At 41.5% G+C, this 12,452-nt stretch overlaps 1 protein-coding gene, 1 long non-coding RNA gene and 6 other non-coding genes across 8 annotated transcripts; 3 read left to right on the forward strand and 5 right to left on the reverse strand.

Annotated features, from left to right (window-relative positions):
• Positions 1-9: 9 nt before the first annotated feature.
• On the reverse strand, positions 10-173 carry LOC118558836. Its single transcript, XR_004928507.1, has one exon. It is a non-coding gene; the product is annotated as a U1 spliceosomal RNA (small nuclear RNA).
• Positions 67-3,001, reverse strand: LOC118558821. The gene is made up of 2 exons (XR_004928492.1): positions 1,221-3,001; positions 67-551 (listed from the first exon to the last, which is right to left on the reverse strand). It is a non-coding gene; the product is annotated as an uncharacterized LOC118558821 (long non-coding RNA).
• On the reverse strand, positions 875-983 carry LOC118558834. Its single transcript, XR_004928505.1, has one exon. It is a non-coding gene; the product is annotated as a U6 spliceosomal RNA (small nuclear RNA).
• trnam-cau lies at positions 1,297-1,368 on the forward strand. The gene has a single exon. It is a non-coding gene; the product is annotated as a tRNA-Met (tRNA).
• trnar-ccu lies at positions 1,672-1,744 on the forward strand. Its single transcript has one exon. It is a non-coding gene; the product is annotated as a tRNA-Arg (tRNA).
• LOC118558832 lies at positions 2,249-2,361 on the forward strand. Its single transcript, XR_004928503.1, has one exon. It is a non-coding gene; the product is annotated as a U5 spliceosomal RNA (small nuclear RNA).
• A 171-nt stretch (positions 3,002-3,172) lies between the features above and the next one.
• On the reverse strand, positions 3,173-3,336 carry LOC118558837. Its single transcript, XR_004928508.1, has one exon. It is a non-coding gene; the product is annotated as a U1 spliceosomal RNA (small nuclear RNA).
• Positions 3,337-6,509: 3,173 nt separating this feature from the next.
• Positions 6,510-9,322, reverse strand: LOC118558817 (G2/M phase-specific E3 ubiquitin-protein ligase-like). The gene is made up of 5 exons (XM_036129382.1): positions 9,172-9,322; positions 8,863-9,041; positions 8,534-8,706; positions 6,849-7,063; positions 6,510-6,766 (listed from the first exon to the last, which is right to left on the reverse strand). The coding sequence occupies exons 1-5, from the start codon at positions 9,320-9,322 to the stop codon at positions 6,510-6,512; spliced, it is 975 nt and encodes a 324-aa protein (XP_035985275.1).
• Between the last annotated feature and the right edge of the window lie 3,130 nt (positions 9,323-12,452).

Consider the following 12,452-nt stretch of genomic DNA (forward strand, 5'->3'; position numbering starts at 1 on the left):
CAAACACACCAGGGGAGAGCGCGGACGCAGTCCCCCACTACCACAAATTATGCAGTCGAGATTCCCACATTTGGGGAATTCGCAAAGGTCAGGACAGCCAGAGTGCAATGGCTGAGCCTCGCTCTGGGAGATTCACCTTCCTGATCATGAAATCTCCCCTGCCAGGTAAGTATGAGTAACAATGGGCCAAGACAAAGGCCCCACTCACGGGGGTTGGAAGCTAGCAACTGGTCTTCAATGACCATCGTCCATGTCCCTCACGTCTCCAACAGTAGTTGGTGAGTGGAGCCAAGAGCCATTGCCTTTTGTGATAAGAGGAGCCTGAGCCCAAATGGGCCCTCAGCTCAGATAGCAGGCAAATATTCCACCCTAGTTTGTTGAACATGGTCATTCTTTCCTCTGACACACAGCGAATGACAAACGTATCACACAATTCACTTTTATTCCCATAAACCCATTGGTAAACTGACGTGAAAAAAACTCAATCGGACAAGATTATCATAGCTTCTCAGAGCCTACGCCAAAAAGGCAGAGACTGGCAGGACTGTCACCTTCAGACGTCCTTCATAGATGAGGCTTCATAGATGAACATGGAAGGCAGTAAATGAAGCGGACCCGAAATAGAATATAACATGTTATGCTTAACCTAAGTAAAAATTCAGTGGGTTTCATGGCAGCAGGACCGTTGAGGACACGGCTGCCGGCGGAATGATGTTGTTGCGATTTGAAACACTAGGTGTCACTGTTACTCATTATTTCTTTCAGGGAGGAATAGCACATTTTAAACAGTAAGAGAATTGGTAACTTTTGCTTCCTCAAGTACATATGTAAGAGAAACAAGACAAACTGTCAAACTGCAACATACTGCTTTGCAAAAATATGGAAACGCTTCACGATTTTCGCGTGTCATCCTTGCGCAGGGGCCATGCTAATCTTCTCTGTATCGTATCCAATTTTGCATATGTCGCTAGCTAGCTAACGACGATGTAAGCATAGGGATGGCCTGTGCTATCTACCCCTCTCTGCTGTGAGGCGACTGCAGACTGGTGCAACCCTGAACGGCCACTGTTTCTGGCAGGCGGAGAACAACGTGGCACACACAAACGAAATGTGCGTTCAGAAAATAATTTGCCTATACTCTGCTTACCAGGAGCCTGAAACAGTAGCTACAATAAAGGAGCAAAAAGACAGAAATATATTGTGCTCAAAAGGACTGTCACCTTCAGACGTCCTTCATAGATGAGGCACTGGCCTCCTGAGGTAGCGATCGTGGGTTCATTTCACAACTGGCAGGCAAGCAGAGTGGCGCAGCGGAAGCGTGCTGGGCCCATAACCCAGAGGTCGATGGATCGAAACCATCCTCTGCTATACAAACTCTTCCGCAACCTGTTTAGTCTTCTAGAGTTGACACTGCACTTGTGCTCTTCTTTATCTTTCCCTGCTGTCTGAATTCAGCACAGCAGTCTGAAGCACCTATCCATTGTACAGTGGAATCCACGCTACTGATACCGTCAGATGTTAAGGAGCTATTATTCAGATGGAGCCAGTGCTTTGCTGGCAGACTTTCAGGGCAACAATGGTTGTGAAAGGGGCCCCCCCACATTCATTTTCCCAAACAGACTTTTGTGTCGACGTATTGTGCTTGAAAAGACTGACTCCTACTGGCTTCCTGCCCCAGTGGCCTAATGGATAAGGCACTGGCCTCCTAAGCCAGGGATTGTGGGTTCAAGTCCCATCTGGGGTGCAAGTAGTATCTTCTTCCATTCTAAACATGTGAAATTATCTTTTAGTCTCCCCTATTTGTTAGTCCGTAAAAACGCTCGGTGCACAGGCAGGAGACCCTCCTAGTGAGACACTTACTCTTGCGTCTCCTAATAACTGTCAAAGGCTAACACAAACGGAATGGCTTTGGTACATTATACAAAAGTACACACCGTTTCCATTCGTAAACTATATTACACGAAACGGAAAATATAGCGCTTCGACAAATATAGAAGAATGGCCAGTTTTGCCCCGCTCCCACAATGCATTGCGTCAACATTGATTTATTTTGCAATTCTGTTTTTTTTTTTTTTTTTACTTTTTTCAAGTTTTCTCATTTTTGTGTGAGGTGTTCAATGTATTTCTTAAAACAAAGTCAAGTCATTTACAGTTTTGAAACTTGAATGAGTTCCTCAGTCTAATCGCACCGTTAGCCCGGTTGCTGTGATGACAAAAGCAGTGGGCACTTGGTCAGCAGTAGGACATGCACTCTTGTTTCCCTTCAGATCGTATAAATCTTTCGCCTTTTACTAAAGATTTCCGTGGAGAGGAACAACAGGAGTTTACCTGAATTTTTGGTGCTCTGCCATTTGGTGGGGCTTGCTGGATTTGTTCAATGGTATCGTTAATTTGAGTGACTCAGTTTATGAGGTCAACCTTGGATTGGCCTCTTAATGTCAACGTTTCACAGATGCTCACATGGTTATGTAGGATCCTGATGGAAATGTTGACATCTATTTCCAATTTGGATGTGATGTGTGCCTGCCATAATGACACTGAATGAAACAAAATAAGGAAATGTCCATATTAAGATTAACTTTAAGGGTGCAATAAGTGAGACATTGTCTGTAAAACGAACCTAAATCATTGTGATTTGTCAACCAGGATGGAAGGAAGATTCCTTATAAACAATCGGTCTTCTCCATCAACAAAGTTTTTGTCAAGTTTTTGTCCTCTCACAGTCAGAGATACAGTACAAAACTACTTTGCTGCACTGTAGCCCGTGTCTATTTCCTGGTTCCTGAGCCAATCTTATGAGATTGCCCAGGTTGCCCAAAACAGAGTGGAGCACTTAATATTTTATCTTGACAAAAGAGCAGCAGCCTGAAAACATGGAAGGCAGTAAAAGGAGCGGCCCCGAAATAGAATATAACATGTTATGCTTAACCTAAGGATGTTGTTGCGATTTGAAACACTAGGTGTCACTGTTACTCATTATTTCTTTCAGGGAGGAATAGCACATTCAATAAGAATTGGTAACTTTTGCTTCCTCACGCACATATGTAAGAGAAACAAGACAATTTGTCAAACTGCAACATACTGCTTTGCAGTCAGTAAACACAGTCCAATTGGACTTAATCAGGGCAGAAGGAACATGCAAAAACAACTCTTTTCTCATAAACAAACACACCAGGGGAGAGCGCGGACGCAGTCCCCCACTACCACAAATTATGCAGTCGAGATTCCCACATTTGGGGAATTCGCAAAGGTCAGGACAGCCAGAGTGCAATGGCTGAGCCTCGCTCTGGGAGATTCACCTTCCTGATCATGAAATCTCCCCTGCCAGGTAAGTATAGGCCCGTTTACACTACACCTAAAAACCGAGCCATGCCGAGACCGGTCCGAGCTTGGTCCAGTTATCTGAGATAAATGCAACCGTTTACACACACAGGAGTTATCTCGGTTATGGTTCCTTGGTTGCTCCTCGCCTCCTAGTGGCGATCTGCGTTACTACTGCTCTCTGGGATTGAAGGCGGGACCGAGCAAATCAAAATGGCGGCACCCGTCACATTCAGGATGTTATTGTTAGACAGAGGCGGCTTTTGGGACGTGGATAAGACAAACAAACATCTAATAAGGATTTACAGACGCGGGAAACAACAACAGACGCTGAGGTTCATAAGCAGAATCATCTCTGGAAACTGTGTGGCACGGTAAGGAAGCTAGTATTATTATGAATGTCTGAAATTTGTCTGAATGGAGTGTGAATCGGGACATGCATCCAGACACGCCGGGAAACCCGCTGACAGTCAGCTGACTGTAAGGGCATGACACGGTCTGCTCATGCGCTCCTCGTTATCAGGGAACCGGGATAAAAAAAACCAGGCCGAGACCTACTAGGGAACTGGTCTGCAGTTAGCGCGGTCCGGTTATCGTTAGCGCGGTCTGGTTCAGTCTGCTGACCATTTACACACAAGAGTTATCTCGGTTACCGAGCTCGGACTGGTCTCAGCTCGGTTAAAAAAGTGTAGTGTAAACGGCCCTTATGAGTAACAATGGGCCAAGACAAAGGCCCCACTCACGGGGGTTGGAAGCTAGCAACTGGTCTTCAATGACCATCGTCCATGTCCCTCACGTTGCCAACAGTAGTTGTTGAGTGGAGCCAAGAGCCATTGCCTTTTGTGATAAGAGGAGCCTGAGCCCAAATGGGCCCTCAGCTCAGATAGCAGGCAAATATTCCACCCTAGTTTGTTGAACATGGTCATTCTTTCCTCTGACACACAGCAAATGACAAACGTATCACACAATTCACTTTTATTCCTATAAACCCATTGGTAAACTGGCATTAAAAAAAAACTCAATCAGACAAGATTATCGTAGATTCTCAGAGCCTACGCCAAAAAGGCAGAGACTGGCAGGACCTTCACCTTCATATGGGGTTCCGATTGTACCAAAAATAAGCAGATGTAATTTGTCTAGATGTTGTGTTGTTGTTGCATATGTGTTGTCTGCATATGTAGAAGTTGCACACATATTTGTTGTATATGTAGATGTTGCATATGTCTATGTTGCACATGTCTATGTTGCATATGTCTATGTTGCACATGTCTATGTTGCATATGTCTATGTTGCAGATGTAATATGTCTAGATGTTGTGTTGTTGTTGCATATGTGTTGTCTGCATATGTAGAAGTTGCACATGTATTTTTTGTATATGTAGATGTAGCATATGTCTATGTTGCACATGTCTGTTGTATATGTCTATGTTGCACATGTCTATGTTGCATATGTCTATGTTGCATATGTCTATGTTGCACATGTCTATGTTGCACATGTCTATGTTGCACATGTCTATGTTATATATATCTATGTTGCACATGTAGCCGTTGCATATGTCTATGTTGCACATGTCTATGTTATATATATCTATGTTGCACATGTAGCCGTTGCATATGTCTAGGTTGCACATGTCTATCTGCTATTGTGTTGCTAAGTCACTGTGATCTTGCCAGTTCATGTGCAGTAAACTAACCTACACCTTGCAGTTGTTTTATGATGTTGCCACCTGTTGTTGGTTCACGTAATTGTCTGCACGTCTGTAGCTTCCGTCATTGGTTAATGTCATTGCTCTCAGCTGTTGGTATATGCTGTTGGTCCTTGTCGTTGGTTCATGTCGTTGGTTCATGTCGTTGGTCTTTGTTGCCTGTTCCCCTCGCCATTACAAACAGTGGAACTTTATTTTCTGTTGTCTAAGTGTTTGTTTAAAAAAATACTAAAATGTTGGTTTATCATTATCAATAGCTCCAAAATGTTTAGATTTCCACGAATCTCGTGGTATTTACTTCAGGCATTAATTAGGACAGCAAAGCAGGAAGGAGGGGGCCTGGCGCAAATAGCTTTGGGATAATAATGAGGGGGGAGAGGTACATTTATAGGCCTAAAACTTTAAAATAAAACCAAAGGGCTCCGCCTATGGCCCGTGAATAAATGTGTGCTCGCACTGGCAGGATTCAAAGTGCTTTACATGGTATCTACTGTCTGGATTGCCGGGTTGTTTAATCGTAGCTTAACCAAAACTTTTTTCAGACACTAGAGGGCGTAATAAACCAATGGACGCTAACTTGGTGCAGTTTTGTCAAGATCATTTATATTATCAACTGTCAATACATACTTATCTTTGGAGGACACTAACAAAATGCAACCCATAATTTATAAAAAAGCGTTCACTTAAATAATAGGCCACAATAATATTGTATTTTGATGTTTAAAATGATCAAAATGCCACCCTTTTTAAATCAGAGGCTCTGGGGTCTCCCTACAAAGTTTTAGGATAAATAACATCTGATTTCATACAAAGCATTCTAGGTTTAGCACAAAGTCAGGATTTGCAAAAAGTAAATCTTCCCTTTCACTTTAATATAGTCAGTTGTAATTTTTAATGCTTGATAAAAAATTACTTTTAAAATTCAAGTTCTGAAAAAACGATAACAGGCAATTTCACAAAAATAAATTTATTTTCAATAAACACATGGTACAAAACCATACCATAAATCCACTCCCATAAGTTAAATTATGTCAAAAGAAAAGAGCAAGTAATGCTTATTGCTCACATTTCCAACTCTGTCCCATTCTAATTTGAGGCCTGGCCAAACTAGCTTGTTCACTAGTGACACACTTTTAACAGAATAATCTCGTGGGACGCAATGATGACGATTGGGGCTGAACATGCCACTATGTTTTGTTGCTTCCTGTTCGATGGTTTTATAGTAATGTATCCTTTAAAAACTGATAATACTATTGACCTAGGATACGCTGGAGGGACAACAACATAGGTAGGAGAATGTCACGTTAATATTGTTAGAATTTACCTTTAATACCATTTTAGAAAAAGTCAGAGCCTGATTTTCTGAACAAATCTTTTAACTTTATTTTGGAACAAACGATATCCTTTGGCCTATAAGGCAAACTTCAAAATGAAAGAAACACACACACACACACACACACACACACACACACACACACACACACTAAACAAAACCAAAAGTTGGAGACTGCAAAATGCCTGACTCCATGTAATCTACAAAGTCGTCAAACGTCTCATGAATCGGAAGCCTCAAAATAACGCTGCACGTGTTGGCTTCCGGATAGCGCCGCCGGGAACCATCTTCGAGAGGGGTGTGTAGAAACTCAATTTGAGGCTTGTGGGGGAAGCCAAGTGGAGGGATTTGTTCCACTCCAGAAACGAAAATCAATATTTTTTGAAGGGTGACTGCTCTTGAACCATCTAAGAAGAAAAAAAAACAATTTTTGATTACTTTTGTTGAAAGTTTGTATATAACCAAGCAATTATGTATATCCCAACATACCGCCAACTTCAATAAGCCAGTCCCTCCAAAAGGTGAGTGTCAGATTTTCCCTTCTCCAGGCATTGCTGCCAGGTGGAGAGAAGACTGTTTCAAAAAGGGTCATCATGCTCTGGACTGTGAGCTGGGCATGTCCAGAAACAAAGATGGGGCGAAGGATGTCAGGGTGGGCCCTCATTGCCTCAGCGACCTTGAGGCAATCCAATCCCTCAATGAGCCTGTCAGGAAAGAATATTTTGACATGTATAAAAGCTATTAAAAATTGGTTTGCACAACAATTTAACTGTAAAGACTGGCCCATAAGTATATTTCAAACCCCAGGCATATTTGGACATAAACATTAACAATACTTCACTTTCCATTAAAACACCCAATATTTAAATATAAGGCATTGGTTTCCGGGGTTTAACCAAAGTCTGGGGCTTTAAAGCTTGATGCATTACCATTCACTGGGGGCGATTTATGTAACGCAGCCCAATTGCGTATAGAGAAGTTGTGAGGAAAAATGTATTATCACTCCAGTCAGCATGGGTCAAGAAAGCACAGGTTAAACAGATAAAGGCAGACTGAGAGCTGAATCTGTCTCCTGCTACTCATCCAGACGTTGGAGAAACAGGACGGAGAACATCTGCTTAAGGTTTTAACCATCCTTAGCCCCTTTTACACTGGTGCTACCCTATTCCTGCCTGTCGACACCATTCTATTCTACTGCTGTTGATACAAATAAATTAAAATAAACCACCTCTGTTCACGCAGGGACTGCAGTGGGACGGCACAGGGTGGGGCCGAGCCAATCTATATGGTCCAAAGTTTTCCTCACAGAGCTTACATTTAGAGGTTTGAATAGTTTTTTGTAAATTGGCAAAAATCTCCAGGGTTAAATTTTTCTTCTGAACAATACCACAGATTTTGCTGCCAGCTAAGTTATTGTTATAGAATAAACACACAGCACAGATTTTACTTTCTCTACTCCTACTGCAGAAGCAGAGCCAGCCATGTTCTGATCTGATTTGGTTTATTAAATACAGTATGCATATTTAAGACGCAACATGACAGTCTAAGTCTAGAGAGCTGAAGTCTCCCTTCCCCACACACACCCTTCAGACATGAACAGGGAAAGTCAAAAGTCTGTTTAATCCTTAGTGCTAACATATCAGCCTAAAACAGAACTGTGGCAGAATATAGGTTGAAAGATCTAGTCTAAAGAACACGTAAATGCCACAATTAATAACTTCAATGTATTGTGTCCCTAGCCAAACATTAAGACATTTGTATTGCACATTAATTGTCTGTTGACAACCTAATAATAATAATAATAGTTACTTTATTGATCTCACAATGGAAAAATTCAGCTCTGCATTTAACCCATCCCCTTGGGGAACAGTGGGCTGCCATGTGCGGCGCCCGGGGAGCAATCGGGGGTTAATGGTCTTGCTCAGGGACCCAGAGTGCCGTCACTGGGGATTGAACCGGGTACTTGCATCCTTCTCTGTATGCAAGTGCGCTGCTCTAACCACTAGGCCAACACTCCCCCACAAAGGAGTATGGTGTGCATACAACCTAGTCTGTATGCACACCACTGTATAACGAGTACTAGTCAAAAATACCAACAACAAAGACAAGCCAATACTTTCTTAACAGTGGATCTCTGTTGACACAAAATATTCAGTACATGGGATTCTACTTACTGGTCCAGTGCAGGTTTAACGCGCCCCTCAACATGGGCCCTTGCTGCCTCCTCAATAAGAGCCTGCCGGCTCTCCATGTTTAGGAGAGACATTGCACAGCCCAGGGTACATAGTGCCGGCCAGGCTTCCCCAACAGCACGCTGGGCTTCATCAAAGGTTTCTGCAGCCTTTATCTGTGTTAATGAAAACACAAACACACACACACACACACACACATATATATATATATATATATATATATATATATATATATATATATATATATATACAGAGAGAGAGATATAGATATATGTGTGTGTGTGTGTGTACACAAAAATTGTGTAACCCACTTTTTCAAGGTGCTGACGCAGTTCCCAATCGCCAACCTCCTCCAATGAGACTGGGCCTGTTTGTTGCCGACATAGCTGCGTATACAGCCTTTGAGATAAAAAAGAGGGCCGTACTCCTCCTTGGAGAAGGGCCAGGGACAGCATTTGGCCAATGATTTTATAGTCACCAAACTCTACGCCTGCAACATAGACAAATCAAAAAACAAAAATGTCTTATCATCAAAGTAATGCTCCCAGAATAAATTAAACACCTAATGGCTCCTACAGCCTAAGAACTTCATGTTTAAACAGTTATTAATTGCTACCTACCCCGGTGTACCAGTGACAGATTTTTGCTGCCCTCTGGCCCTTCAAAGTAGCGGCTATCTCGTAGTGCTGCAACTAGGAGTCGCAGGAATTCGCGGCTGGGACCACCGTCGTCCACAGCCCCCTCACTCTGTCTCTCGCCATCAACAAACATTATATTTAAATGATGAAGGGGATTGAAGTGTGCTCTTCGAAAAGCTCTAAAAGAACCTTCCAGTAGGAACTCGCGGCACACATTTATGCAGTTGTGGATGGGGGCTGACCCTCTCTGAACACCTTGTTCTAAACTTTCAAGCACCGTCTTTAAATCGGGAGACCTGTTTGAAACAAATCTTAAATTAATTTTTATTTTGAGGTGTGGAGAATATACAATACAAGGGTCATCTCGGCAAAGGTATCTGATAAAAACTAATGAGATGGGTAAGTCAATCAAAAAACATCTATTAATATTTGGAATAAATTCAACTGTGCATAAAACTTACTGGCTTGTTCCTTCATTTTCGGTGACAAGTTCTAACACTTCCACCGTGTCCTGCTCCCAGACGTGCTGCTGAGCACTATAATACCAGATATTTGTAGCTTTAAGGATGTTAACATAATACTCAGAATATATTTCCGTCAAATTACATACCTTGTAACACCCTGAGGTGCCCCAACAGCTTCAACCTCAACAGCAAGGTGCAGCTCTGAGTACTCATTGTGACTACAAGAAAACACAATATTAAAAGCTATAAAAAGTAGAATTAAAGCACACAATGATCAGAAAAGTGATAGATATTGGGTTTGAACACCTTACTGTAATGTTGGCATTACAGAAAGTTAATGAGAAAACCAAACACTTACAAACAATTGAAGGAAATATTTCTAAAAGGGTATATTGGAGGAATTTTATAAACATGGCAAAACAGTTGTCATAAGTTTGTTCACTTATCTGTAATGGGCACTTCTGCTAGTCTTTCGGAGGCTTCTTTGCTGTTTATATCAAAACAGCATAGAAGCCTCCGAAAGACTAGCAGAAGTGCCCACTTTTATGCTGTTTATTTCTATATTGTAATTATATTGTATCGACTGAAATTAAGAATTTTGATATTATTGAGTTGTATTGCAAAAATAAAAAGAGAATTTGAAAAAACCTTTTGGAAACAGCAAAGAAAATACAGAAAGACATAAATACAAAAATATAATTCAAATTCAATTAAACTCAAATTCAAAAATACTTAATTTATTCCAAAGGTGAAATAAGTAATAACCAAGACTTAACACGTCAGGATCAGGATACTTACTTCATCAAAGCGGAAGCTGCTTCAACCTCATCCTCAATAACAGTTATTGACAGCCTGCAAAAATAACAAAACAGATTAACATTTAAAAAAGCATTTTGTCCTTGTGTCTGTTACTAAAGTTAACCCAATAAACACTTACTGTTGCACAGGTGACATTTGGTGCTGAAAAGGTAGGAAAAAAATAATTAAAGTATTATAGAAAAGATTGGATTATCAGGACAGTAGTGGCAATTTTTAATGCTTGTTTTACAAACATTAACTGACCTGCAAAGACTGTTGGATAGCCATGGCTAGGTCCTCATCCAAGTCTTCTCTGTGAAACCCACACCCGCAAAAACAGTATGGGTCACTAAGAAAAAATAGTTTAACTTAAACGTTATTCTTCAAGATTTTGACATGAGCATGGGCCATACGTGTCATTTCTTGATTCCTCTTGTGTACTGTAGAAAGAAGAAAACCAAAGGAAAGTTAAAGAGTCCGTTAAACTGTATTACTCTAATGAACAGTTTATCATTTGCACAATTACCAGTTATCTTCTAATTTTAATGCTCTATGTTTTGGAAAAATTTATTGTCATTTTTACCATTCTTGGATATGGTCAGCTAAATCACAAAGAGGGATTAAGGACTGGCAGGAGAGACACCTTTCCATCACTTTTGGGGCCTAAGCACATCGTATAAAAAAAAAAACAAGTTGAAAGTCCATACAATAAAAAACAGGCACACATTTTGGTAATGGTTGAGACCTACATCATCAACTGGCGGTGGCATCAGAGTAAGGCTTTGCTGGAGAGGAATTATATACAAGGGAGCCCTTGTTGAAGCCGACCTTACATAATTCAGGCTGTATCCCAATGGTGGTATGGGAAGCTCCTCTAACATCTTTCCCCTGGTGCCACGGGCCAGGACAAACCCACCAGCATCTCTAAGAGGTGGGAACGCAGAGAGGAGATGCTCACTGATGAAAGAATGGTCTCCTTCATTGTGTGGGAAAAATACATTTTTTTTCCCCAATCCACAAGATGTATAGTAGCGAGACTCTTCCATTGTGGGCATAACATTTGATTGTGTCTCAGGCAAACAAATGAAGGTGTGTGACCAGGGGGTCTCCCGCTTCCTCTTCCTAACCCCACTGGCTACTCCTCCATGATGAGGCCGAAACAGCCTTGACAAGTGGGCCTGAACGTTGTCAGAACGGGGCTGATAAACGGTGTGCCGAGGTGTAACAGCTTGGAAGTGAGAAGCTGGGGCAGGTGGGATATGACAAGATGGACCAGGCGTGGTATGGCTTGATTCAGCGGGTGGGGTGTTATAGGGTGATGCATGCTGCAGCCGTGATGAAGATGGCATTCGGGAGGAAAGTCTTTGGAAGACAGTGGGAGAAGGCTGGACTGCTGTTGTTGTAGCAGGTAAGCTGGACTGTGGTGGAGCAGATGGAGTGTGTTCCATTCTGTCCAGCAGCAGAGCCGTAGTGCGCTGCATTTGCCGAAGCAACTCTCGCATTTCTTCAGGACTGTTAAAAGGGAAGATAAAGATTAAGTAAATGGAGCAGTATATCTTAGAAAGCTGTCAACAATCTATAAACTGTATATTTGTTACTTACACTTGTCTTTGACTTCCTCTGTCCATTTTGGCAATCTGTGACAAAAAGTCAAACCAGAATTAGCAGAATTCCACAGTGCAACATATTTAATAACATAAAGGACAAAATTATCCTGACCTCAACATTGTTTCTAGTCAAGGTAATCAATTATTTCACATGGGGTCTATGGGCGTAGGTTTGATTTCAACTTTGGTAGGGACACTACTGGTCTCAAGTTTCATGGGTTTGATGCCATTGGTCCTACACAGTATGCATGCCCCTATTTTTTTATACTTGACATGAGCATCAGGGGACATTTCGTTTAAAGAGAAAAGCAGTATTTTTTGCTACATTAATACAAATTTTATAAGCACTATATATATTGTATATAAATAAAAAGCTGCTCCTTAATTTGTAATT

Source organism: Fundulus heteroclitus, unplaced genomic scaffold (genome assembly GCF_011125445.2).
Source record: "Fundulus heteroclitus isolate FHET01 unplaced genomic scaffold, MU-UCD_Fhet_4.1 scaffold_162, whole genome shotgun sequence".
NCBI lineage: Eukaryota > Metazoa > Chordata > Actinopteri > Cyprinodontiformes > Fundulidae > Fundulus > Fundulus heteroclitus.